The sequence below is a fragment of the Cinclus cinclus genome, chromosome 7, assembly GCF_963662255.1.
Source record: "Cinclus cinclus chromosome 7, bCinCin1.1, whole genome shotgun sequence".
Lineage (NCBI taxonomy): Eukaryota > Metazoa > Chordata > Aves > Passeriformes > Cinclidae > Cinclus > Cinclus cinclus.
Window position 1 is genome coordinate 6521630 of NC_085052.1, and position 23774 is coordinate 6545403.

Below are 23774 nucleotides of genomic sequence, written 5' to 3' on the forward strand. Positions count from 1 at the left end.
GATTGATTGGCCAGGCCAAATGTCCACGAGCTGGACCACAGCTGGAGGGGTGAAGTGTCACAGCTGGAGCACGAGACATGGGCAATGCAGACACTTCCCGTGTCATGAAATCTCATGGTGTGCAGGAGGCTTCTGCTTTCACGGCTCCTATTTCACTCAGCTTCTTCTTTTTTTAAAATACACTGCAGCTGCTTCACAGATCTACTCAATCACCCAGTGACACATATTTGTGCACGTGCCATAAGGAGTTTCTCTTTCTTGCTCAGCCAGAACAGGCAGGAAGTGATAAGGGCTGTTTTAGTTACAGAGATGCACTAGCAGGCATGCAGTTTCTAGCAGGCATGCAGCTAGAAACTCTCAGATAAATGGGGATTTAAAGCCCTTATCTAAGATGCTCCAAGGAACCAGCATAATAAAAATAATGAACTCCAGAAATAATGATTATTAACAGAATTCAAGAAGCCTGACCCCAACCCCATGTTGTGTTCATAATTTCATTATTTTTTCAGACTTCAGTGAAGCTGCTTCCCTCTGAAACTGCTGGAAGTGTAATCAGAGTCAGGGACCAAATCTTTTGGCCTCCTTATTTATAATTCAGCTGCTCTGAAAGGTTGTATAGCCCCATGGTGATGCTATCCAGACTAAAAAGCAGGTGAGACCTTTACATCAAAGTAGCATTTGCCAAAGTCAGCCACTTCAAATCTATCTGTGTGAAGTGGTAGGCTGGAGAATTTTACAGGAACAGACTCCCTAATGGTGTTTTATGACACCTTTTTCCAAACATTAGAAACTCTGAGAAGAGTTTCTAGTATGGTTTGCCTTTCCCATTAGTAAAAGCTTATAATTGAACAAATAAAATACCTGACTCTCAAAGCACTGGACTACAATTAAGCTCAAGTCAAAGTGTTTATTGGAACATCATCCCTAAAATCTATTTTAAAGCCACCTGGGGGCTGGGTTTAATGACTACCTTCATTGTAGTGTTTATAGTGTTGTTATTATTGATGCTGCTGCTTCCTTTTCAATGGAAGACAAAGCCAAGAGAGGGAATATATCCATGCTTCTCCTTGGAAGAAGTAAATCCCTGAGCCATGGCAGGGTGAGCCTTGCTGTCCCAGGGAACATGTCACATTTCTCAGGCCCTGCCTGAGGATCCAGGGACATGCTGAGCCTTTTATGGGAACTCTGAGACAGGGAGCTCTCTTCAAAGCCAATGACAGTAACAAACATAGCCACAAAAAAAGAAAATTAATGACCACATGACTGCTTAATGCAGGTATACCACACATCTTAATGTTTATCTAGCTTTGACCAAGAAGAACTTGGATTTATTGAGAAATTTCCTTTTCTCCAGAGTCTGTAACCATGTCCTCATTGCAGGTCAGTGCTGCTGACCTGGAAAAATATCTAGTCCTTTCAAGAGAAAAAAAAAGACAAGTAATCAGTAATTTAGGCAGTTTCTTGCAGGAAATAAACCATCCCATGTGAGAACAGTTTTGGCATGAAATGGCTCTTCTAAAACCAGAATCAAAGTGATTAATGGCAAAACATATTCTACTTGTCACTTCTCTCCTAACCTGATTTTTCTAAAGCACTGTGAGCTTTGCCATGGATATCAAGAAGATCAGAATTTAGACCACTTCTTGAATAGCATTGTAAGTGGCTTATTTAGAAGGCAAACACATGTAACCGTGCCAGTCCTTAGTCTCTTTGAGCACAAAATGTGTTCATTTCCTTGGCAGAGAAAATTGCTGTAAAAACAGTTTGGAAGTGTAACTTTTCTTGCAGGGAAGAAGAAAAGAGGTACTGTTGGCTGTCAGATGTTAGTCCAAGCATTCACTATTTACAGACACATTCAGAAAATCAGACTTCTTAGCACAGCAAATTATGTCCTGTTCTTCAACTCGGAGGAAAATTCATGAGCCTCCGTTTGCTCTCTTATTTCCTCTTCCTAGGAAGCACAAGGCCGTCTTATCATAAGGTTATTTAAACTGTTTGAGAAACAATTATTTTTATCAAGAATGCTGCATATTGTTTTGTTTGAAAATCATACCATTATTTGGTGTTCTCCTGGGAGATATGGAAAAGCTTGGAATGAGCCTTGGAAAAAGCCAGTCCTCTTCCATCAGCAGTGTGACCTGACATGTCTCTGTGTGAGAAGCTGCAGTTACAGTGACAGCATGGGAGGATCACAAAGAGCTTTATCATCCGAGTCCTTCCCTTCTTACCAACATAAATGGTTCATCTCGCAGAGTCCTTCAAAGGTGGAATTGTTAAAGCCTTTCCAAAAGCCCTCTCTTCACCACCAACATTTTGCAGTTCAGCCAAAAATTCTACTCTACACTCAGATTTGCTTTGAAAACACTTGCAACTTTTAGCTGGCAAGTGTGTTTGGAACACCATCCATTAAGCATCAGTGAAATCTAGGGAGTCAGTGCTCTCCTGAGAGTTTGGATGGTTGTGTGAGAGATGAACAGCCTAAAATCATGTGCATTATCAAGCTGGTGAGCAGAAGGTTTAATACATAATTGAATTCCCCAAACTCCCAAATTCCTTTAGCAGCAACATCTTTTATTACTTTCCCCGAGAAAAGTATAAAGTGGGGGAAATATTAGAAAGTGAGTGTCTTGTACCCACAGTCAGAACCCCAGCCTCCAGCTCTGGCACTGTTCCTCAAATTTTTTGCCATGTGTGACAAAAGCAGACGGATGGCTCTCCCCCACAGGGCACAGATCTGAGAGCACTATGACAGTCTGCAGTGCACAGCAGAAAAAGGAACTTTCTTCCAGCAGCACATCAAGTACATTGACAATTTTATATGCTGATTTTGTGGTGTTCTCTCACTCAGCTTTCCTGTTCACACAGGAATTTGTGGAAGAAGATAATGTAATGAATCAATGTTGTTAGACAGCACCGTTACCCTGATTTCTCATCAGTAGATGCTTAACATAGAAATTCATTTTTCACTGTCAAATTTCTACTCTTTTCTTCTTGCTTTGCTTTCATTTCCCTTCTTGCCCATTGCTTTCCATTTCCTCTGGACTTTGGTGCATCCTGAAAATGTACAGACATAAAGTTTTATGCACAAGACAAGTGTTGGAAGGATTCTGTCTCCAGCCAGACACTGAGAGCTTAATCAGTTTGAAAAAGCCTGAACTAACCTCAAAAGAATTACGTTTTATCTACTCAGAGACTGAATATTTAACTCAAAGAAAAAAAAGAGAGGAAAAAGAAAAAAGAAGAAAAATCTCAGATTCACATGCAAACCCATAAGCACACAAGCCAACCAGCATTTGTTCAAGCACTTCCCAAAACTCTCTAATGAAAATCACGTGCAGACAATCAGTTATTGGCACGTACAAGCAATACACTCATGGACTTCATTGCTCATGAAGGTTTGCACTTAGACCTCAGACTGCTATCCTAAAAATATTGGCTTCATATATGAGAGATCTGCTGCCTTCACATAGCTGTGATTTGCTGTATGAGTGATGGAGAAAATGCCTCATATTTCTGCCACTATCTGTGCCTGTGTACTTTAACAGAGAGAACTGAAATTTATCCTGAAGAACCTGATCTCGCTTGCTCTCTGTGTAAATGCAGGCTGCTATGTTGGATGGCTTGAAAAATATTTTTTCTACCTTACAAGTGATGCATAAGGTGAGGAAGAAATGGACAGGTAGCCCAGCTAAATACTTAAACGTGGTCTTAGAATATAGTATCTTCTGCTGAATACAGCCTGTGGAGTTGCTTAGTAATAGCAATAATAGCAATAAAAAAAAATTGTCACTTATATATAAAAATAATAAATTTTCAAAAAGTGCTTAATTTGTGAAAGCCAGGTTAAATGACAAGACCCATCCTTCTGGGTTCACAAAACATTTACATTGCATGCAACAGCCACACGTATTACATTTGATGCTCCCTGTGGTCTGAAAATTAGGATCACAAGGTATGCTGGGAACCTGGAAGCAAAGAGGACTACAGGGACTGCTCCAGCTGGAGTTGCAGCCTTTGCCTCTGCTGAGCCTGCCACCACACATGCAATTAGCATTCATTATATGGCAGTGTTTTATGATGTGGGTGCATCTCCACCTGGAACAAGTTGAAAAAGCATAAAAGCCATCAAAGTGTTATCAGATGTTATTAACGTTGAGCCCACTAAAATCTGGACCACATCTGAACTACTGGCACACAGATGACAAGTCCTACATCCCATTAAGAATTTCCTGAGTCCTCAGATGTACTGCTCATGCAAAAGATGCTTCTGAACAGAATGTCATTCTTTGAATGACAAAGCAGAAGATAGGAGGAATGTTTCTGATGGTTTCATTAATGGCCTTTCAGTCCAGACCCTGTGTCTTCTTTCTGACACTGTTTTATCCCTCAGGAGGATTCCTTGCACAGACTTTCTGCCCTGCTGTGGCTGCTGGTGGTGAGACCTGTGCCAAAGCCCATCATCCAAAACCACTGTGCTGGTTTAAGAAGCGCTCTCCACCCAAGCTGGCTGCACAAACTTCCCCAAGCCAGAGGAGCCAGATCTTTCTGTATTTTCAGTCTCAATCACCTCTTGACAATATTTACATCTACACGGAAAATTACTTTTTCCTCCACCACTGCTGTCATTTCTCCCCTTCTGCACAAAGATTATTTTCCACTCCTTCTACTCATTCCTTCATGGTTCCCCTGTGATTCCCACACCAGGAATACCCTCTACTCCTAAGTGCTCGTGACAGCTGCCATCTTGGCCCAATCAAGGGTGATTGATCCAGCATCCTTCAGCATCAAGTGCATTTGATCTGTAAAGCTCTCCAGCTGGGGCTGTAATAACTCATATCCGCTGTGGGTTACACATCAAGCAACTCTTTCCCCACCAGTCACGTCTTTCCTGATAGAAGAGTTATTCAATGAAGCCCCTTCACATCTAATCCACCATCTCATGCAGATCGTGATGGGGAAAATTTATGAAAAGAGATATTTTGTACTGCTTTGAAGAAAACAAAGCTGATCTCCATGTCAATTTTGTTGAATAAAAACTTCTCTGGGCAGAGACTGCAAATTCTTTCAGGATTTGGTCCATGATAAGAACAGTCAAATCATAAATATTTGTGCACTAAATGAGCCATTACTCACTACTTTGTTTCATTTTCATTAACTCTGTGACTGTATTTACTGTACTTACATTCAGATCCTGCTCTGCAGTATGAACTGCTGCTGTCACTCCAGCCAAGGCTGCTGCACACTGCTCTGCCATCTGAAAACTGGCTCCCAGCTCTGAGAGTAAGAGAATCAGGCCCAGCTATTCCTGTTTGTGTGGGATCACTGTTGCAGCACACCTGAACTGAAGACATAAATACCTTGCTATACTTGACAATGCAATGTGTATCCAACTCTCCACCCTCCTTTAGGTTCATAGCACAAGCCAAATGACCACATTACTTTTACTGCAGAATGGTTGTGTTACCTAAATCACAATTTTTGATGCGATATGTTTTGCACAGTCAGACTGGACTGGTTTGTCCACCCGTCACACAAATATGAAACTAAATGTCTCTTCAGGCACTAGATTTGCTGAGTGTTGTTTTAGCTCTATAGCAGTATGTTTCTATGCATTACAGGCATGGAAATCAGAACAGGATGGACAGAATACTTTCTGTTAATGAGAGATAGCAGGTTGCAAAGGAAGAAAACAAAGACAGCAAAATCTGTAGAGAGGTTTCTCCTCACCTCCCAATTTAGAACTCAGTGATTACTGAGCCAGAATTGTTATCTTTGCATTTAATTGTCTTTAAAGTTTTTCTTTCATGGTTTTGTCCCATCTCTCATTGATCTAATGGGAACTTTTAATTGCCACATTCTCCCATAACAAGGAGTATCTACGGCTTAATTATATGTTGTGTGAAGCACCATTTTCTCTTCTTTCTGTTTCTTTTCTTAAGCCTGTCACATGTGGGATTCATTTGTCAGCCCAAGCTCTCATAATGAGAGGTGTTTGAAAATCATTCCATCATTCCTTGTTTCCCTTCTCTGAGCCCTTGTAATGTTACACATCCCTCCATCAGTCTTTCACCTCTTTCCAGACTAGAGAGCTACTGTGCATGTCCCGTATGGAAGTTGTTCCCGATCTTTGTTCATCCTTTACCCTGGGCTATAAAGTTTTTTCCAAATTTACATATCCTCTGGGAGGGGAAGGACCAGAAATGTGCTCAGTATTCAACTGTCAGGTCCATTATTGGTTTATAGAGTGTAATGGTTTATGAGATTTGTTCCCTCTCCTTCTACAAAATCAATTTTTATTCCCCTTAACTGACAGATTCTATAGGAAAGAAAGCTGTTTACTGCCATCCCTTGGTCATAACTAGAATTATTTGGTGCAGAATCCTTATTGTAAAGCCAGCCAAAATTCCCGAAATCCATAAGGTAAATGGGAAGGTATTAAGGTACTTTGCCAATGACAAATATATAGGGTATAAATTCAGGATTAACTGCTCTCCATAAATGAGATCCCACTGATAAGACAGAAACAAATTAAATTACATAAAGATCAGTTATTAAAAATGCTGACTGGTTTAGGATATCCCAAGGAAAAGCTTGAGGGGCAGGAAGTGCATTTATCTGATGCAAAGCCCATGGTGTCATGCAAGTCCTTTCATTGATTTCTGAGAACTGTGACATGGTACCGAAGTTCTACACTGATTTTAATCTGAAGACACAACATTAAGTAACATAAGAGTAGTGATATGAATAGAGGGACTTGCTACATAAGGCCAAAATCACAGCAAACATGACAGAGTTAACTGAAGTTTCTTCCAGTTCTGTATTTATTATTTTTATTCTTATAAATCACTTTTTTATTTGCTATCAAGCATTATATAACTTGCATATAATCAATGCTAAATTGCATCTAATTATTAATAAAAACTGGGTACATATTGCCACATACATGGAGTGCAACAGACATAACATGGCATGTCAATATTCTGAAAACCTCAGCTCCAACTGGTAAATTCGAAATTCGCTAATGGAGAATATTGTGCATTTTGTCATAATCAAGCATTTTTTATTGTCTAGAGATGTTCACATTTAGTGGGCATGCATATCATCTACAAGTTAAAAGGTGGTTAATTAAAGTTAGTGGTTTCTTTTATATTAATTATATCTTTTTATTCCAAATTATTGGTTTTAATTGAAAGATATTATTGACAATTCAAATTATTAATAACATAAGCAAAATCTTGAAGTAACAACAATATTCTCATCTCAATGTGCTCCACAATTATATAATTACAGGATCTCCCCCACATCCCAGTGAAACATGTGGGCTTTTCCTTCTACAGGTGAGCCAAGGAGCTCCCAGAAGTTGAGCAGTCTGTACAGAATGAAATGTGGGTGAGAAGTGGGCTCTTATGAAGTCGGTGTTGAACACAGGCTCCTTTAGCAGCAAAGACACAGAGCATCACTCCAGGGCTGCAACCACTCCAGGTTTGCTGAGTGCCTTCCCCAGACACCACCCAGGAGCAGAACTTGCCATGAGCACCTCGGCAGCTGGACACCATGGACATGAATTGACTCCAGGCTGAGTACAAACATCATGAATCGTGGTGGAACAGGAGTGGCTTCAGCCCTGAAGAGATGAGCAATTCTCTGACTGGTTTCTGGACTGGTGACAGAGATGGGATAATGCGGTGTCCTTCCTTCCCATGGAGCACTTCCCTGGCCTGTGCAAGGTGTGATGTTGGCCATACACAGCAGCTGGGTCCATCCCTCTCCTCCCCAGCTCTCTCTGAAGATGAGCAGGTGGCAGCAGCAGCGTGTCACAGCTCAGGACAGACAGCCACAGCCAGGCTGGCCCAGCATGCAGAGAAGGTGGCAGAACATGACCTTCCAGGAGATCAGGGCCGTGCTTGGACAAGTATGAAAACAAAATTTCTGAATTGCCGTGCAGTGGGAAGGGGGACAGAAAGGCTGCAGAAAGTCAAAGCTTTGCAAAATATATCCAGGAGAACAGGCAGGGAGAGCTCTCAGCTCATGCAGCATCTTTGATTATTTAGGAAAAGGACCCCTTTGGGAAGTACTCCCTGGAGATGCCTTCACCAAGTGCCTCCAGAAGTATTCAGCCATTTCACAGTCATTTCTCAGAGGAAATCAGATTAAAATAAGGCACCTGCCAGTCCAAGGCAGAAATGCACGGAAACACTTTCATCTTGTTGCTGTGGCCAATGCTGACAAGTGAAGGAGAAATGACTGTTCTTATTTTGGATATATCTTCTTTGATGGCAGATTTTTCTCTGCACAAAATGAAATCACCTTTTTATACAGGACAATTAAGCGGTCTTGGCCCAGCTTAAAAGCAATGAAGACAATTTCCATGCCAATCATAATGTAGAGGGAAAAAAACAAGAAAAACTTGGGATGTTCTAGTTTTGTGTCTCCAAATCCAATAGTGGTCAAAGTGATAAAGCAGAAATAAAAGGCTTCCTGAAAATCCATATTTTTTTCCCAGTTTGGAAGAACAGCAGCTGCACAGGAGATGTACACGAAGATAACGAGCACCATCAATACAATGGGCACGTCTAATTTTTCTAACTCTTTTCCTATTTTGTCGAAATTCTCTATTACTCTAGACACTGTCTTTTCCCTGGCTAGTTCAGGACATGAACTCCATCTCTCCATGCTTTTACTTCTTGCTGGTTGTGTGTTTTCATTCTCCCTGGCAATTAGCATTTCAAAAAGTTCCACATTGCGATATTTGACCGGCCTTTGTTTCATACCTGACTGACTTCTCAGCAATTCCATAATTGTCAGGGGCTCATTGATGACTATTTTAGACTGCGCCCTAGATTTCAGTTCATTCCTTTTGCTACATGTGGATCCAGAACAGAGTTTAGAGGCAAGAATTTTTGACTGTAGTTCCCTGAACTCGTTGTAAGACTTGGATAAGACAGTTGCAAGGATGTCTCCCATGTCTGTCAGGACCAAGAACATCAGAGGGATCCCAAATAAAGCATACAACATACAGAGATACTTCCCAATCCGTGTCACAGGATAGGTATTACCATAACCTTGAACAAGATCAAGAAGGGGAAGAGAAAAGAAAGAGAGATGTGATACTTAAAATGGTAGCAGAAGATATGCCCTTTCCCTAAATCAAATTTGAGTACTTATATTTCCTTCCTCTAACGTATTGGATAGGAAACTCAAATTATAAGTCAGTGCTTTTCCATTATAGTGGGAGAAAATGTTGGTATTATAGTAGCTGTATTAAATTTTAACAACCATTTTTCTCCTCATCCTTCAGAAGACACTGAGTATTCCTTCTCTCCCTTCAGAAACCCTGCTCTTTCTTAGATGAGCTTCTAGGCCAAGTACTTAACCTGTGAGATTTAATAATCTCATATGCACATATGCTGAGGTATGGTTTCCCTCATCCTCTTCATCCATTCATGTTTTTGCTTGTGGCTGCCACAGCCTTTGTTCTGAAGGCAGCCTCAGTCCCTGCTTTGCTGTGAGGCACTGAAATACTATTTATTCTTGGTGACTCTCTACCCCACAGGCTAACTGGGAATGCTAAACTTTACTGTTGAAGCATTTGGGGAAGATTATTGTCATTATTGAACAGAGTGATCTTATTTACTCCTCTTTTAGTTGATTTATGTGCATTAGAAATACCTTGTGCATTTTCCAGGCTTAAAAATTATCCTGATCTTAAATTTAGGTATCCAGAAATCTACCCTAGCTGAGCCACTAGGTAGCCTCCCCAGACAGTGAAGAGATGGCAGTTCAGACCATCAAACTTCAGAGTAGATGCCTCAATAGTCCTAAAAAATTCAGGGTAGATAATTTGATTCTATCCTAAGGTGATTCATCCATTCCTAATACTGCAAATAACAAACCCACTGCAATGGAAATAGCCACCTATTCCATCTCTTAGCAGCAAATATTCCAGGCTTTCTACTCATCCCAAAACTCAGGTCAAAATGGAGGAAGACGCATTAATACTCAGTGCTATGAAGACAAAAAGTACTGGCTGTTTAGAAATAAATATGAGGGGCTGGTATGTATGGGGACACTTGCCAAGTCCCATGTTAATGGTAAATATACCCAGGGAAGACATTTCCAACAATATGCTTTTTCATCAGTTTGCTGAAGTCAAAGTTTTCTGATAAAGCATCCCCTTTGAAAAGTTCTTGGTTGCTGTGTTTGTTCCAGGAAGTATTCACAGACCTGAGGATTTTGGTTGCATCCCCAGTGTGTCTCTGACCACCCAGACTTCTGCCTTCTGCAAGAAGCTGAGTTTGAACAGTCACTCACCTAAGAGATGAGAGTCTGAGGTTTGAGCTGTGACACAGCACACAAGAGCTCTGAGTGAGCACATCAGCTCTCTCACTGTTCCTTGCCTAGGATAAGCTCTTTTTTAAGGCTCCATTTTTCTTTTACAGTGAGATGCATACCCATGCTGGGGTCTTCAGCATATCCTAATGCAGGGGAGAAATGTCTGTGCAATGTGATACAATGCTGTGGGAATATTTCCCATCCAGCTTTGATTATGACAAATTTGGATAGACAGTGCCTGTACTTGCCAGCATTTGAGAAAGATTAACAAAGGGATGAAAGTGGCTTTGGGAATGAGCAGGAGGAGTCGTATTTAGCAATGCAGAGGGAGCCAAAATCAGAGCAGATGTTTCTATTTGATCTAGGTCCTCCTTTGAAATATGAAGTCAGACAAAGATTTCAAAGGTGTGACTTAAACACTATCATGTGCTGTTAACCCAGAGAAATGTGAACACCGTGGTTAATTACAGAACCACAGATGAGCAAAGCTTAATTAGACATAAGAATTAGACATGAGAAGCAATTGAAAAACAATCTATGCATTATGAATTACCTTTTCCAGAGAAGAAAACATTACCCAAGAGGACACACAACACTGGGAAGGAAAAGGTTTGACTGAAAAAATGGAGATTTCTTTTTAGTTCAATGATTCTGTGCACATCATACATGAATACATATTATAGTATACATATAATGATGCAGTTAATTGGTGTGTACCATCACTAGTTACTGAATTCTGACTTGTTTGTGTGACTCAACTGTCTCTGCAGTCTGTGTTTGCAGAACTACTTGCAGACTCATCATCAATACTCAGGGGAAAAATTCAAGGGGATTTGGTCTTTGGGTTTAGGAGTGTTTTTGTTTGTTCGTTTGTTTGTTTGTTTTTTTGTCTGTTTGTTTTGGGTGGTTTTAAGGCTCTGGAAGAAGTGCATTCCCAAAAGCAGCAACAGGAATTGATTCTGAAGGGTGTTTCTTTACCTCTGTACTTACCCACAGTTGTGAATACTGTGCAGCAAAAAAAGAGAGACCCAAAGAAACTCCATCTGTCTTCTGGATTGATAAACCAGACTGGGTCAGCGGTGTTGAAAAGCTGACGGATGTCGTTCTTAAACATCTTCTCATTTTCTGTCACGTTATCTGTCACAGTCACGGCAGGAGACACAGTGAGTGTTTGCAGACCACTCCAGGAGTCTGCCTGTTACTCCAGTGAAAAATACTCCAGCTGAGGATTTGCTTATATGCTCTTAAAAGATAAAAAAAATTCACCTTCTCACCCTCCCCTTTGAAGCCCCTCACCCCCACCTGTGAAAAAATCAGGTGGGTTCAGTGGATTTCGTGAATAAAAATACAAGGAGCAAATAAACATAGAGAAGCAGGACAAGATGTTTGAATAATCAGCTTTCATCCTGAATGTCCTGTTTAATTTTGGACATCCCAGGACATTAGTCTTCTTTTGACCCAAGGACACTAAGAAATGTGGGGTGAACAGTGGGGAACAGATATGAACCACTTGAATGTCACTGCCCAGTGCCCTGCTATGAATCCCAGAGCCTGCAACCTTTCCTCCTCGTCCCCGTGGATGAGCCTTGCTTGAAAGGACATTATTTACATTATTTAATTACCCCAAACTGATCATTGTGTCAGCACAGCTACTTGAGTGAAACGCCATGCCCATCACAAGTCCCATCACAAATCCAGGAGGATTTCTAACCCTTCTTCTCTGCTCTACCCCCTCCAGTCAGCATCACTGGGTCTGGGGTGCAGAACTGCACCTGTCTCCCTCTGAGCATCCCATCACCAGAGGGCTCGTAGGGAAGCTCAGAGCAGGGAAGAGGGATCTGGAGAAGCTTTCTGAGAGAGAGGATTCAGCCCCCAGCAAACTGAAGGAAATAGCAAAGAAATCTCAGCTGCTCATTAAGAACCTGGGCAAGGGTAACCTGAGCAAAGGGAGGAACACAGGCATCTCAGGAAAAGTCTTTCCAAGCAGGAACACAAGGACTGGGGAAGTTTGAAGTCAAAAATCACAGTAAAGGAAGAAAACAGCAGTCATTATCTAGGCAGAGGGAAAATCCTGTTTGCAGGGTCAGCTGCTAGTATTTTGAAGAATGTTTTAAAAGAAAAAAAAAAAACCCTCATTCAAAAGGCAAGAGAATGAGTAGCTCCCTGTACAATTAAGTCATTTTGAAATTCCAGTACATACCTGATAACTTTCTGGCGAGGCACGTCAGATTCTGCAGAAATGTTCTATATTCTTCACTTACAGTAACTTCCCGGGTACCTTCAATGTGGGAAAACATGAGAGCCCCAAGAAAAGCATAGATGACAAGAGACAGAATGAAGCAGCCATGAGGAAACACTGCCCAAAATATTTTTTTACATGTCGTTTTACCTCGCAGAGGCTGTGATGTTGTTGCCATCCTAATCTTGCCTTTTTTTTTTTTAATGTATAATTTTGTGGAGAAGACACAGCTTTTAGAAAGAAAGATGAGGATGTAAAAGCTTTTGCAGCCAAGAAAAGCTTCTCCTGTGAAAACGAGGATTGTTCTGCGTCAGGCTTTCAGATCACATGTCTTTATAAGTGAAGATTGCACTCGAGTCCCCACGGGAAAGGAGCACAACTGATCAAGCCCTGAAATATTTCTCAGTTGACGCCATGCCACTCTATCCCTGAATTATTATGGGTCAGCACCGTAATGCACATGGATTACCAGCTCCTATCAGCTTCCCCTGGAGCCAACTCGTGCTTAAAGTTTCTTCTCCTGAAAAACAGTTTCCCATTGACAGATCAGAAACACTTCCAGCTCCCAGGAGGGAAAATGCTCACTATAAGGGATGGAGGTCTTTAAAGGTTTCTCAGAAACAAACAGGAAAACTTAAAATTAATCAAAAGGAAGGGATGGCACTAATTGTAACCCCTGGGCAGATTGTAGCACAGTTGATTTCTCTTTCAGAGAGCTTACAGAATCTCTCTATACCACTCAATTTTTGCAGGGAGGGTCTTTTGAATTTAAAATTCTTTTTCTCCCAAGAAAAAAATAAAATAAAAAGTGTCAATAAGCTTTTTCCTAGTTCTCACTTGAGTAAAATCTTCCTATATAAATAAAAGTTTCAGTTGGGAAATTCCCACTTACCTTAGTAAATCAGAACTGCAAGACTCAGTTCAGTGTTAGCGATCTTTGCAAATTATATCCAGCTTTAAAAATAAAGCCTTTCTTTTCATCCTTCACTCTAAAACTTGGAGCAACAGGCAGTATCCTTTGCAATTTTTGTAGTGGCAGTAAGGGGAGTTGGACTTCACAGAAAGAGGTGTTAAATATTTAATTTCCAGGCATCTTTCATTAAAAATTGAAACCGTCTTCTGCAGCCAAGACCTACTGAGCTGTATATATTGAACATGTCCACATGTCCACACAGAAATACTACATGACTACAACGATTTCCTCTAGGTCAAACCCTCAGCAAATTCTATCAGAAGATAGTTTATCATCAGTATGCAAGTCTCCACTATAAAAAGAGACTTTTAAGGTTAAGACAAAAATAAGCCTGTGTACTTGTTATTTTTCATGTTATCTGCCTTGTTGGCTCAGTCTTGCTTTTTGGCAACAGATTTATAAATCCTCTTATTGCAGTCAATCTCTGTTTTATTTTTTTTTTCCCCACTGACCTGAACACAGGGTTAAAAACTAGTAATGGTCATTAATAGTCAAAAACAACAGAACTTCCTCCAAGGTGGTACTTGGAGATAATGTACATAGATTTGGTGTCCTTTGTGTTGGGAATTGTTACAATAGAGACTAAAACATTGGACATCTGTTTACTACTGTCCAGGTGCATGGGTTGCACATGCCTGGAAGAGTCAATGTGGTTTGCTATCCTGCTCTCAAGTAGCACAGCTAAAAACTAGGAAAATTTCAGGATGGCTGAAGGTATGGACAGCTTTCAGACAAAGAATGACTGAGCAGCCATTGCCCAGGGGGGGGAAACTGTGACTGAGGAACTAAATAGCAGCAGTCTTCAGTCTCCCAGGTGTTCTGGAGAGAGCAGGTGAGGGATCAGCTCTCTGCAGCCTCTTCTGGAAGCAGAATCGAGAACCATCAAAATAAGCAAGCACAAAACTGCTTCAAAACAAATCAGGACCATTTCTCACATAGCTAGAAAAGTCTTTGCCAAAGACTGTTGGGTTTCCATACATGAAAGAGAATGGAGGGACGTTCAGAAAAGTCATTAATATTGACTACATACCATGCAGGGCTCAATAACCCCCCTGAACTGAAAATAGCTTGCAGCTGTAAAAACAGAATGGGGTACTGGGCCAAATGGGCCCCTGTCGGAGGCAACATATTCACTAATGTTCTACAAAATTTTTCACTGACCAATATGGTAATTCTGATACAATTTGTCCAGTTTTTCATCTACAACTCAGATATAAACATCTTCCCTACAAAGTGCTTTAAAATCTTCTCAGCCTCCTCCTACACATGGTACTGCAAAGTATTTAGCAATTCCCAGGAGCTTCTCAGCCATTTGCAGCATCAGGCTCTGAGCTTGTGACAACAAGAAAATTTAATAAAAATAAAACCAGAAATGATTTTTACATTATTTGCTTAATCTAAACCATTTCCCACTATTGCTGTATTACATATTTGAACTTAGTTGCTTAAAAGCAAATCCCACTAACCACAAGTTATTCCAAATTGAGTTACTGGTACTTGTATTGAGAGAGATTTTTGCAACACACATTTCCTATTCACATTAATGGGCAGCAAACCTGCACTTGTCCCAACTTCCATTTCTTTGATTAGGGCAAATGTGAATGCTCTGTAAGGTGCTGTTTGAAAGGGAAGTTTTTGACCACAGCTGCAGAGTTAAATAATTCCAGTAAAAATACCCTCACTATGAAATTTCTATTTTATCTGATATTTCTAGAATACATAGGTTAAACCTAGAAGGTCATTGTTTGGGCAGAGAGGAATGTTTTTCAATAATCAGTAAAACTCTCCCTGCATTAAGTCACCTGCCACATTGCCAAAGACCTGCTCAATGAAACACCACTGGATTCGCCGTTCTGTACTGACAATGAGTGTAATGTCATCCTTTTTTAGAGAAAATCAAAGTGACTTGAAGGATGACAGCACTTTTTAAAAATAAACGGCAATGGACTAAATGGTTTGCTTTTATTTACACCTAGCATTGATTCTGATGGGAATATTGTTTGATAGAGGACTGAGTCTTCAGCGTGGCAGCACTTTGTGACAAGGAGAATTACAAACATTCCATTCGAGGTTGAATGTTAACAAGGATCATGGAAGATTTGATCCATTACCCTACTACAGACCTCTGGAAAGAATTTCCAGAATGCACTAATATACCTAAAATCCCCAAGAAAATGAATGTCTTGGTATCATGGTGTTATCACCCCCAAGCAACCCAAAACAGCAAAAAACAAGTGGCAGCAGTAGTTGAATTAAGAAAGAAATCTCAGGGCTGTGTAGGCATTAGATTTGATCCCAAGAGATAAGGACACAGCACCTGGGGTCAGCTGCGTGGGCAGTGTCAGTGAAGCTTCACTTTCAGCATCCTCAGCACTTTCAAAGGACTGCTCCCAGCTCCCACCCACAATGGTTGTCCCCATCCCTCCCAGCTCTGGGTCTCTTGGAGTCCTGTCCCTGTGGGATTTCAGCCCACAGTGGGGCCCAGGAGCAGTGCTGGCCCAAGCCCAGCCCCAGCATAGACACATGACATCTGTGCAGAGCAAATATACCCTGCCAGATGAGCCACACGAGCTTTTAAGGAACCCTGCAAACATTTTTCCCCACATTCCATATTTCCCTGGAGTACAAATTCCCCTGACACCTCCTGTTCTTACCACTGTGCCCTTCCACCTCACACTGCTGGGATGGAGAGAGAAACGCACAAACTGGCAGTGGAGGGTGTGTTGGATACCCCAGGGAAGGTTTAGCTTTCTTTGTATCCATCTTTAAATGTCTCAGCTTTTGCTTGAGTCAAGTGCTTGAGCTTGTAACCTCTGGGAATATTTGAGAGCACTCAGGACTAACATCCTGACACTACATAGAATGCTAAGTGGATTCAAAAATGTCCAGGACTCTCACCCTGAATAGAATTTCCTATTTCATTCTTTGTTCACACCAAAGCCAAGCAAGTGGTCCCATCATTTCACTTATGAGGGAAAAACACTCTCAGTACGCCCCAGGACCAACCAAGGCTTGGGTATTAGTTTCTGCTCCTCCCCTTTCTTTTTAAGTGGAATGAAGTCATACAGTCAGAAAATCCCTCCGATGGGAGTCTTTTTCACCTGGTAACTAAACATGGGACCAGTCTTTGTTCACTCACCATCTAACCAGCCACTTGATCCCCTCTCCCCCATCCCCAAATCACTGCTTGGGTAGAAATAATTCATTTTGTCTTCCTCTTCCCCAAATCTGAGCGACCACAACCGCCTGGAAGGAGCAGAGCTGCCCCCCAAAGGAGGAAATATTACCCTTCCTCCCTTGGGAACTGATGACATCTCTGTCCCAGAGCTCCACCCAGTAGCCAGGGCTGCAGCTCATCTGGAGGGTCTGGCTTCTGCAAGGCTGAGATATCCAACACAGCAGAGCTCTGTGTCAGACACTTCTGCTCCTGCTGCTCTCTGAAACATGTGGTAAGTCAGAATACACTTGGGGCTGGGAGGGGAAGCTGCTCTAGACAGAAAACACTCTTCCAGATCCTTTCTAAGGGGCCACGAGCAAAACCAAACACTGGTGGATAGAGGGCAACAACTCTCAATGAGGGCGGGGACGGCTCTGCAAACAAAGCCACCTCACTGCTCATTTCTTTTTGTGACTCCTTTGAATGCTGTGGCACCATTTCAGGGTGTTCTAAGAAGCAGAAAGGTTGGAATCACCCCGAGTCCCCAGCGTCAGACCCCACGGCGGAGGAACCCTGGGTTTCCAGATAAGCAAAGGGGATTACTGAGGTTCAGCTACAAGTCTTATGCCAAGTCTTTACTGAGTTAATGTAGTGAACGTAATGCTGGTATAGTGGAGACTATCTCAGCACAGGAGTTCATTTTAAGGCAAACAAGCTCCCTGTAGAGAGATCAGAAAGCTGCTTCTTAGGAATTTAATTAACATTGGAGTATGTGAGATTATATGCTGCATGAAAGCTAAGCATCATGATTCATGTCAACACTGCATTTATTTGCAATTCTGCACTTACTGGAACTGGCAAAAAACCCACATAGATTCAAGAGGACAAGTCCACTTTGCTCTTAAAAAATGCTTATTTTTTATTACTATTGATGTGGCATCATATGTATATATGCTGTTTGAAAGAGGGGAATCTTAAACCCCAAATATGAGAACAAGCTTTTAGCCATAAATATCCACCAGCATTCATGTAAGACTCTCTCTGTGACTGGCACAGACCCTCTCAACTCTCAGCATGCAAAATACTAATTAAAAAAAAATCTGTTGATCTTACTTCCAATGTCACATACAAGTTCAGTCAAAGAGAGCAGGGATAAAAAGTCCTCCTTTGCAGGCTGCAGTGCTGGCCAAGTATTACAGATAACATCGAGGTCAAATGTGTCAAATCTGGAAGAGCTCCGAGGTCATTAAAGACTGTAAATCCCCAAAGTATCCTGCTTACAGTATTTTTTACCCTCAATCATCCACGGCACTTTATAAACCACAGGCAGGAGTCTGTAAGATGCCCACAGTCAGACACCTCTTTTTCTGCCTCCTCTCCCTGGCAATCAGACTGGGCACGGTTTCTTGTCAGTGGCTCAGAGTTCTTGAGTGTCAGGCTAAATTTTCCATCACTTGTTTTCATCCCAATTTTCCTAATGACACTAAGCAATTTCTCTTTCCCTTTTGTGTAAAGTAATCTTAGAAGAGTTTTAACTCCATTATCCTATCACTCATTAGTCATTGTGGATTTGAGGGGTGGAAGACACTTTCCCAGACAGTGTGCTTTGGGACCACACTGAGTGGACACTTGTCTTCAAATTTCTTTCAATTCTGCCGATTTCCTTTGGCTATGAGCAGGAATACATGAACTTTTCAAATCCTGTCCCACCCATTTCAGCCAATAAACCATTAATCGCTCACCTTTTGTAATGCTGGCCCTTTAAATGTTTTAGTTGTCATGGGAACAGAACTTAGATGCTTTTTAGTGAATCACTAAAAAACATTTTGCCACCTTAGTGGGGGATACTCTTTCAGGTTCTGGGCCAATGTAGCTTCACCTATTTAATTAGTTTAATCAGTAATTCCTCTGCTATGTGATCCTGCCTGGGCTGATGAGTAAGGCCACACTAGGAAAATGCCTTATGCAAAATATTTTGGGTTGGGAAAAAATGCATGCAAAATTGCCCACCTTTCTGAGGAATGTCTTACAAAAATCTCACGTGGAATGAAGTCTTTTCTTACACTTTTCTTAACAAGGAAAAATCCTTTAGCACTGCTAAACAAGCCATCTGGGCCACAGGCCCCAAGTGCAATGAACCCCGTGGATTTACCCAGGGACTGCGGGCACCCAGACTGCTGCTGCTGCTGCTGCTGCCTGGTTCTCAGACTGCAGGAAAAAGCCATCTAAATGCCACTGGCCTTCTCCAGGCTTACTTGAGAGTTTGAGATATGTGTGTGGGGCAGCTCAGCTGCAGGATAAGTTCAGTGAGGGTTAATGTTTGAATCCTGCCAGGCAGCCAAAGCCAGCTGGTTGCATCAAATTCAGAGAGATGGGGCTTTAGGTTGCAGCTTTTATGGATTTATCATTTGCCTAAACAAAAGGATGTCAGAAACACATCAAAAATGAAATGCTGAGCAGCTGAGAGATACAGGAGATTTGAATGAGCCCTGGAGGTCGCACACACACAGGGAAGGAGCAGACGGGGCTGGAGGTTGCTGCATGTCCCCATGAAGAAATGAGTGCTGGCAGTGCTGGTTGTGAGGAGAAGCACAGCCTCCCGAATCTTACAGCACTAAGAACCTTTGCCCTCCTAATGCAACAAGAGGGAAGGGGTGATGGAGCACAGCAGCCAGATCTCAGCCAAAGGGTGTGTCCACATCCAGGGTCTGGCTGGAAAACAAGGACTTCCAAACAATGGAGGTGCCAGCAGTCCTCGGCATGAAGCAAGATGCAGACTCATGACAAGATGCCTTATGGACACTGCTGCATTTCTTCATTCTTTGATGGAATGGAGAACTGCAGTGGCAACCACTCTATGCTGTCCTCTTGAACATTCTTCAAGAGCTGTTGCTCAGCTTTTATCTCTACCCCAACAGTCCCATGGCACTAGCTGACTTCAGCTGTTGGGTATCACACCAAATCTGCCAGGATGTCTCAGTCTCTATGCCACAACTTTATTTTTCCTTCTTTCCAGGGGAAATATCTGATCACAATGCTGAATAATTTGTTAGAAGGCCATCCTTAACAGCTGTGTGAAATGCTTGCCCCTAAACAGACCCACATTACATTTGCAGATCAGCTGCTCTGTCTGGTGGACCACATCAGAGACGCAGGACAGAGCAAGGGCACAGAACCCATCATGTTTCAACGAGTTGTGGGTCCCAGCTGGAAACACACAGTAACTGCTTCAGTAAACCCTGTCAGACCAGGGTCCCCTCAACAAAATATTGATGCCGTAACTGCATTGGCAAGATGTGCCCAGCCCAAATCTCCTGCTCTTTGCCAGAAAAATCGTTGCTCTAGAGCTCACCAAGCCTGGATTGGCTTCAGTATTGCTGGTCAAATTCCTGCAGGCTGAATGAGGCATCTCAGACCCAGGAGATCTGGACATAACTGAGGTTTGTTTCCAAATGCACAAAAGGGTTGCCAAAGGACAGAGAAGCCCTCCTTGCTGAAATTTTGTTCCAACCATACATAGAACCTCTCTTCTTCCTTGCAGTCAGATGTTTATGTAAGCAAAAGTATCTTGGGAAGTGCCTTTTGTAGATTTGGACCTTTCCCTTCTAAAATGACCAGAATTTTTGTTCATTAATTTAAAACTGTTGTCTGCAGTCCAACACTAATAGCAGATATGTGCCATTTACACCAATTAAGCATTCAAATTAATGCCTTTATGTAGTTGAGTTGTGGCAGAATTTGGTCAGATTCTGCTTTTTAAACTCATGCAACACAGTTTAATGGATATGAAAGCAGAATTAGCTTTTTTTTTTTTAAAACTAATAAGCCATTGCAGACACTCTGGCTTTCATGGGCTATAGCAGATTTCTGCACACGGCTTTTCTGGATCCCAAAAGGGGGTGAATTGTGGTATAGCCAGAGATAAGCAGCCCAAAAAACCCCGTGTAAAGATAGAATAAGGGAGAATGACTTGAAGCTGAAGGAGGTCAAGTTTAGGTCATATATTAGGGTGAATTTTTTTACTCTGAAGATAGTTAGAAACAGTCTGCCCAGGAGAGCTGTGGATGACTTATCCATGGAAGTGTTCAAGACCAGGCTGGATGTGGCTTTGAGCAACCTGGTCTAGTGGAAGGTGTCCCTTCCCAAGGCAGGAAAGTAGCAAGCAGATGGTCTTTAAGGTCCTTTTCAACCCAGACCATTCTGTGATTCTACTAAGAGATGCACCTTGGCAAAAACAATATCTCTTTCTGCAGAACCTGGTTGCAAAGTGATTCCCAAAGAGCATGTCTGCCAGTGACCTCTGCCCTGCCACAGGGACATGGAGCCACTAGCAGGGCAGGGGCAGGAGCAGGAGCAGGAGCAGGAGCAGGAGCAGGAGCAGGAGCAGGGGCAGAGACAGGGACAGGGACAGGGACAGGGACAGGGACAGGGACAGGGACAGGGACAGGAGCAGGGGCAGGATCCACCCAGTCCTACTCCTGTCCCCCTCTGCCTCCATCAGCAGCTGCTCAGGAGAGGTTGGAAGTGCAAGGCAAGCTGGAGTGGCATTTTCCCAGAATAGTCTATTACCCTCAAGCAATTTGCAGTTCATGGACTTTCTGAGCTGAAGACAGTATTTCTATGGCAAGGAAATAGCTTCCAAGCCCTTGAAAGAAACAGGAGTTCGTCGAGGGGTGGCACCTGCCGGGAAATGTGTCCGGAGACTGGGCAGGCTCGGCGTGCCCTTTATCCACCTTCAGCACTGTTTCCCAGGAGAGACGGCTGGAATTTGCCGAGAGAGCAGAAGAAGGAGGGCGGAGGGATGGATGCTCCTGCTCCAGCCAGGCTCCAGTTCCGCCGCGCCGCCGCCAGAGAGAGCTCGAAGCCTGCGGGCCGGACAGCTCCGAGAGTGTCCCGCATCCCGCATCCGCATCCCACATCCTCATCCCGCATCCCGCATCCCGCATCCCGCATCCTCATCCCGCATCCCGCATCCGCATCCCACATCCGCATCCCACATCCCGCATCCCGCATCCGCATCCGCATCCGCATCCGCATCCCTCATCCTCATCCCGCATCCGCATCCCGCATCCTCATCCCGCATCCCGCATCCCGCATCCTCATCCCGCATCCCGCATCCGCATCCCACATCCGCATCCCACATCCCGCATCCCGCATCCGCATCCGCATCCCACATCCCGCATCCTCATCCCACATCCCACATCTGCATCCCTCATCCTCATCCCGCATCCGCATCCCTCATCCTCATCCCGCATCCGCATCCCACATCCCACATCCGCATCCCTCATCCTCATCCCGCATCCGCATCCGCATCCCTCATCCTCATCCCGCATCCCAGAAGGAGTACGGCCAGCTCCAAAGGGCTGTGCCAAGTGACATCCAGCCTCAGCCTCTCTAGCATGTCATCACTATGGTCCAAACTCCTGAAAAGTGAGTCAGGAAATGCAAGAGGGATGAAATGGGAATTTTTTGCAAGAGCATGGAGTTATGGGACAAGGTACAATGGTTTCAAACTGAGAGTAGGTTTAGATAGGATACTTGGGAAAAAATTGTTACTGTGAGGGTCATGATGCACCAAAACAGGTTTCTTAGGATGGATGCCTCATCCCTATAAGAGTTCAAGGCCAGGTTGGATGAAACTCTCAGGAACCTGGTGTCTTAAAAGGGATGGCAGGGTTTTGAACTTGCTGGTCTTTAAGGCACCTTCCAACCCCGGGCCATTTTATTACTCTAAGACTCTGCTATCAGTGAGCTCCTATGAATATGCTGGTGAATTCTGGACACCAAATACACACAAACATAAACATAATCACTTCTGACCTCCCTTACACTGTTTTATGTTTTTACACTTCCCTTACATTGCTTTATGGATTACCCCTTAAAGATCTGTCAAATGCTGGGTCAGTTGACCAGATGGATGTTCTGAGAGAGTCAGCCTCCAGCTGCTTCAAACTGTAGCAAGTGGACAGGCATCAGCCTGGAACAGTTGTGAAGTACTCTGGAGACACTGTGCCACTTGTGTGCTCACCATTGCTCTCCTGGGCACCCTGGCTCTTTTTCTTAGAGCTCTTGTTTGCAGCACACCAAAGAGCAGCCTCTGGTTTTGCAGGCTATCAGGGAGGGGAGCGTGAGAAAGGAAATCTCCAGAGTTTTACAATTATAGCTATGGTGAACAACCTGCAGTTATCCAGCTAGTTTGAGGAGTGCCATTTTAACCACAAAAAGTTGGAGTTTGTTATAACATTAACCCTCCCCTGAATCTCATCTGGATCTCACTCACTCCTGCCTGATCTCTGAACGAGTATGAGATGAAAGGGAAACAGAGACATCATGAGAGCCTACAAGCTGTACCTCCCTTGCCAAGCTTAGGAGCATTTCCTTTCACATCCTCCTCGACAGATCTCCCCACTGTCACACAGGATGTTCCCGCAGGCTGTGTCCCTGTCACACAGCTGTGCAGGCCCTGCACTGGTGCCAGTGATGGAGAAGCTCTACAGTCGTGCTGCTGTTTCAGCAGGGAAAGGAGTGGCAGCTGCTGCACCACTCTGCTGTGGCGTGTCTTGCCTGGGCACACAAGAGTGGAACCCTGGAGATCTCTGAGGGAGAATGTTTCAGCTCGGCACATGCAATGATGATGAGCTCCAAGGAATCTGCATTACAAGGTCCCTAAATTGAAGCGTGGCTCTGTCCCAAAAGATCTATGAGAATTGGTGCAGTCCCTGCTGCCTCAGGAGGCAGGAGCAAAACAGACCCAGCTGGTCCCCTCCAACTCTCACAGCCCAAACCAAAATGACAGCTCCTGAGCCTGTTTCAAAACTATCAATGTCCCAGGCATCTGCTGGGATAAGCAACACACCTGATTTCCTTCAGAAGCACCCTCAGTAGGGAGCCATGTCTCCTCCCGCACACCCTCAAGCCAGCCCAGCAGACTGAAGGCTTGCACCAGCCTTGTATACACCTAGTTTGGGTGCTCCTGACACACCTGAATGGCTCGGAGCCCTACCAATGGGTGACATTCGTACTCATACTATGTCTGGTTTACTCACCTCTAACTCACTGGATATACATAATAT

At 43.2% G+C, this 23774-nt stretch overlaps 1 protein-coding gene across 1 annotated transcript; it reads right to left on the minus strand.

Annotated features, from left to right (window-relative positions):
• Nucleotides 1-8250: 8250 nt before the first annotated feature.
• KCNK18 (potassium two pore domain channel subfamily K member 18) lies at nucleotides 8251-12749 on the minus strand. Its single transcript, XM_062496808.1, has 4 exons — nucleotides 12533-12749; nucleotides 11512-11523; nucleotides 11323-11469; nucleotides 8251-9062 (listed from the first exon to the last, which is right to left on the minus strand). The coding sequence occupies exons 1-4, from the start codon at nucleotides 12747-12749 to the stop codon at nucleotides 8251-8253; spliced, it is 1188 nt and encodes a 395-aa protein (XP_062352792.1).
• Nucleotides 12750-23774: the final 11025 nt, after the last annotated feature.

Excerpts from the sequence above, each read along its gene's own strand:
- KCNK18 (XM_062496808.1), bottom strand. The coding sequence starts at position 12,749 with ATGGCAACAACATCACAGCCTCTGCGAGGTAAAACGACATGTAAAAAA. Across the intron at positions 9,063-11,322 it reads CACAGTATTCACAACTGTGG|GTTATGGTAATACCTATCCT; the intron begins GTAAGTACAGAG and ends ATCTTGTTCAAG.